This window comes from Prunus mume, linkage group LG3 (assembly GCF_029339155.1).
Source record: "Prunus mume cultivar Tortuosa linkage group LG3, ASM2933915v1, whole genome shotgun sequence".
NCBI classification, from domain to species: domain Eukaryota; kingdom Viridiplantae; phylum Streptophyta; class Magnoliopsida; order Rosales; family Rosaceae; genus Prunus; species Prunus mume.
In genome coordinates, this window is record NC_142700.1 from 7,885,957 (window position 1) to 7,887,032 (window position 1,076).

Sequence of the window (1,076 nt, forward strand, 5' to 3'; positions counted from 1 at the left end):
ATTCCAAGGGGCACAAAACGTTAACTCAGCAGCAAAAACAAAGTTGGGTTTCCGAAGAATATAATATATATATATATATATATATTAATTATACTCGGATTAGGTGAAGATGAACAAGAGACATGCATAAAACAATTTAGAGAGAATGATTATTATTGATGAAGAAACATGCAGGTTAGGCAAGCTGCTTATTTGCTTGGGCTCATGCATAATATGCTGCTAATTAACACAAAGTCATGACTCTGGAATTCGTGTTGCTCTCATTAGTGAAAATAAATATAAAATTACAGATCACAATCCCATATTCTTATTTCAAGGGTCCTTATAAATTATTTTCATGTATAAAAGTATAGCTGCGCAATTAATATTGCAATATCCTTATTCCTTCTCGATCCAGTAGCAGTGATCTATCTGGTGCGTCATGATAATTAGTGTTCATGCATAGCTGCACAGTCCATACGCACATGAAGTGCCTTTCTTGCACGCGTTGTTGCAGCTGCCGCAGTTTTCATTGTCCGAGTTCGGATTCACACACTTACCTTCGCAGCAAATCTCTGAGTACTTGCATTTCTTCCCACACTTGCCGTAGGCAAGGAAGCGGCTTCTTAGAGAAGTGCTTTTTCCGAACTGGTTTTTGGTTTCGTCCTTTGCATCAGTATTGTTTTCCTCGTTGAAGAATGATTCTTCTTCGTCTGGTATTGCAGAGAGAGTAGTGATGGCTGAAGCTATTAGCATGGCAAGCAATAGAAAAACCATGAAGCCTTTCATGATGTTTGTTTGGAGTGTATAAAAACAGAGAGAGAGAGAGTGAGACCGAGAGAGATTTCTAAAGGTGCTTAGAAGATTTTGGGATGGAGAAGCATGTAGGCTCGGAAAAGTATAAATAGAGAAGAAGAATGTGAAGGCGGTCTAAAATTCGTAAAATCTTTTAGCGCGGCTTAGGAGAGATTAGCGGTCGTAAGCTGAGAACATGGGAGTCTCAGTGAATCCCTCATCACTTTGTTAATTTGCTGTATCGTTTGGAGACTTTTGGCCCCATTGTCAAACAAAAACTCCACACTTGTAACACTAGCCGT

General features: G+C 39.0%; 1 protein-coding gene across 1 annotated transcript; it reads right to left on the reverse strand.

Annotated features, from left to right (window-relative positions):
• Positions 1-237: 237 nt before the first annotated feature.
• On the reverse strand, positions 238-855 carry LOC148918617 (uncharacterized). Its single transcript, XM_089049169.1, has one exon. The coding sequence runs from the start codon at positions 766-768 to the stop codon at positions 436-438; it is 333 nt and encodes a 110-aa protein (XP_088905295.1). The 5' UTR covers positions 769-855; the 3' UTR covers positions 238-435.
• Positions 856-1,076: the final 221 nt, after the last annotated feature.

Excerpts from the sequence above, each read along its gene's own strand:
- LOC148918617 (XM_089049169.1), bottom strand. The coding sequence starts at position 768 with ATGAAAGGCTTCATGGTTTTTCTATTGCTTGCCATGCTAATAGCTTCA.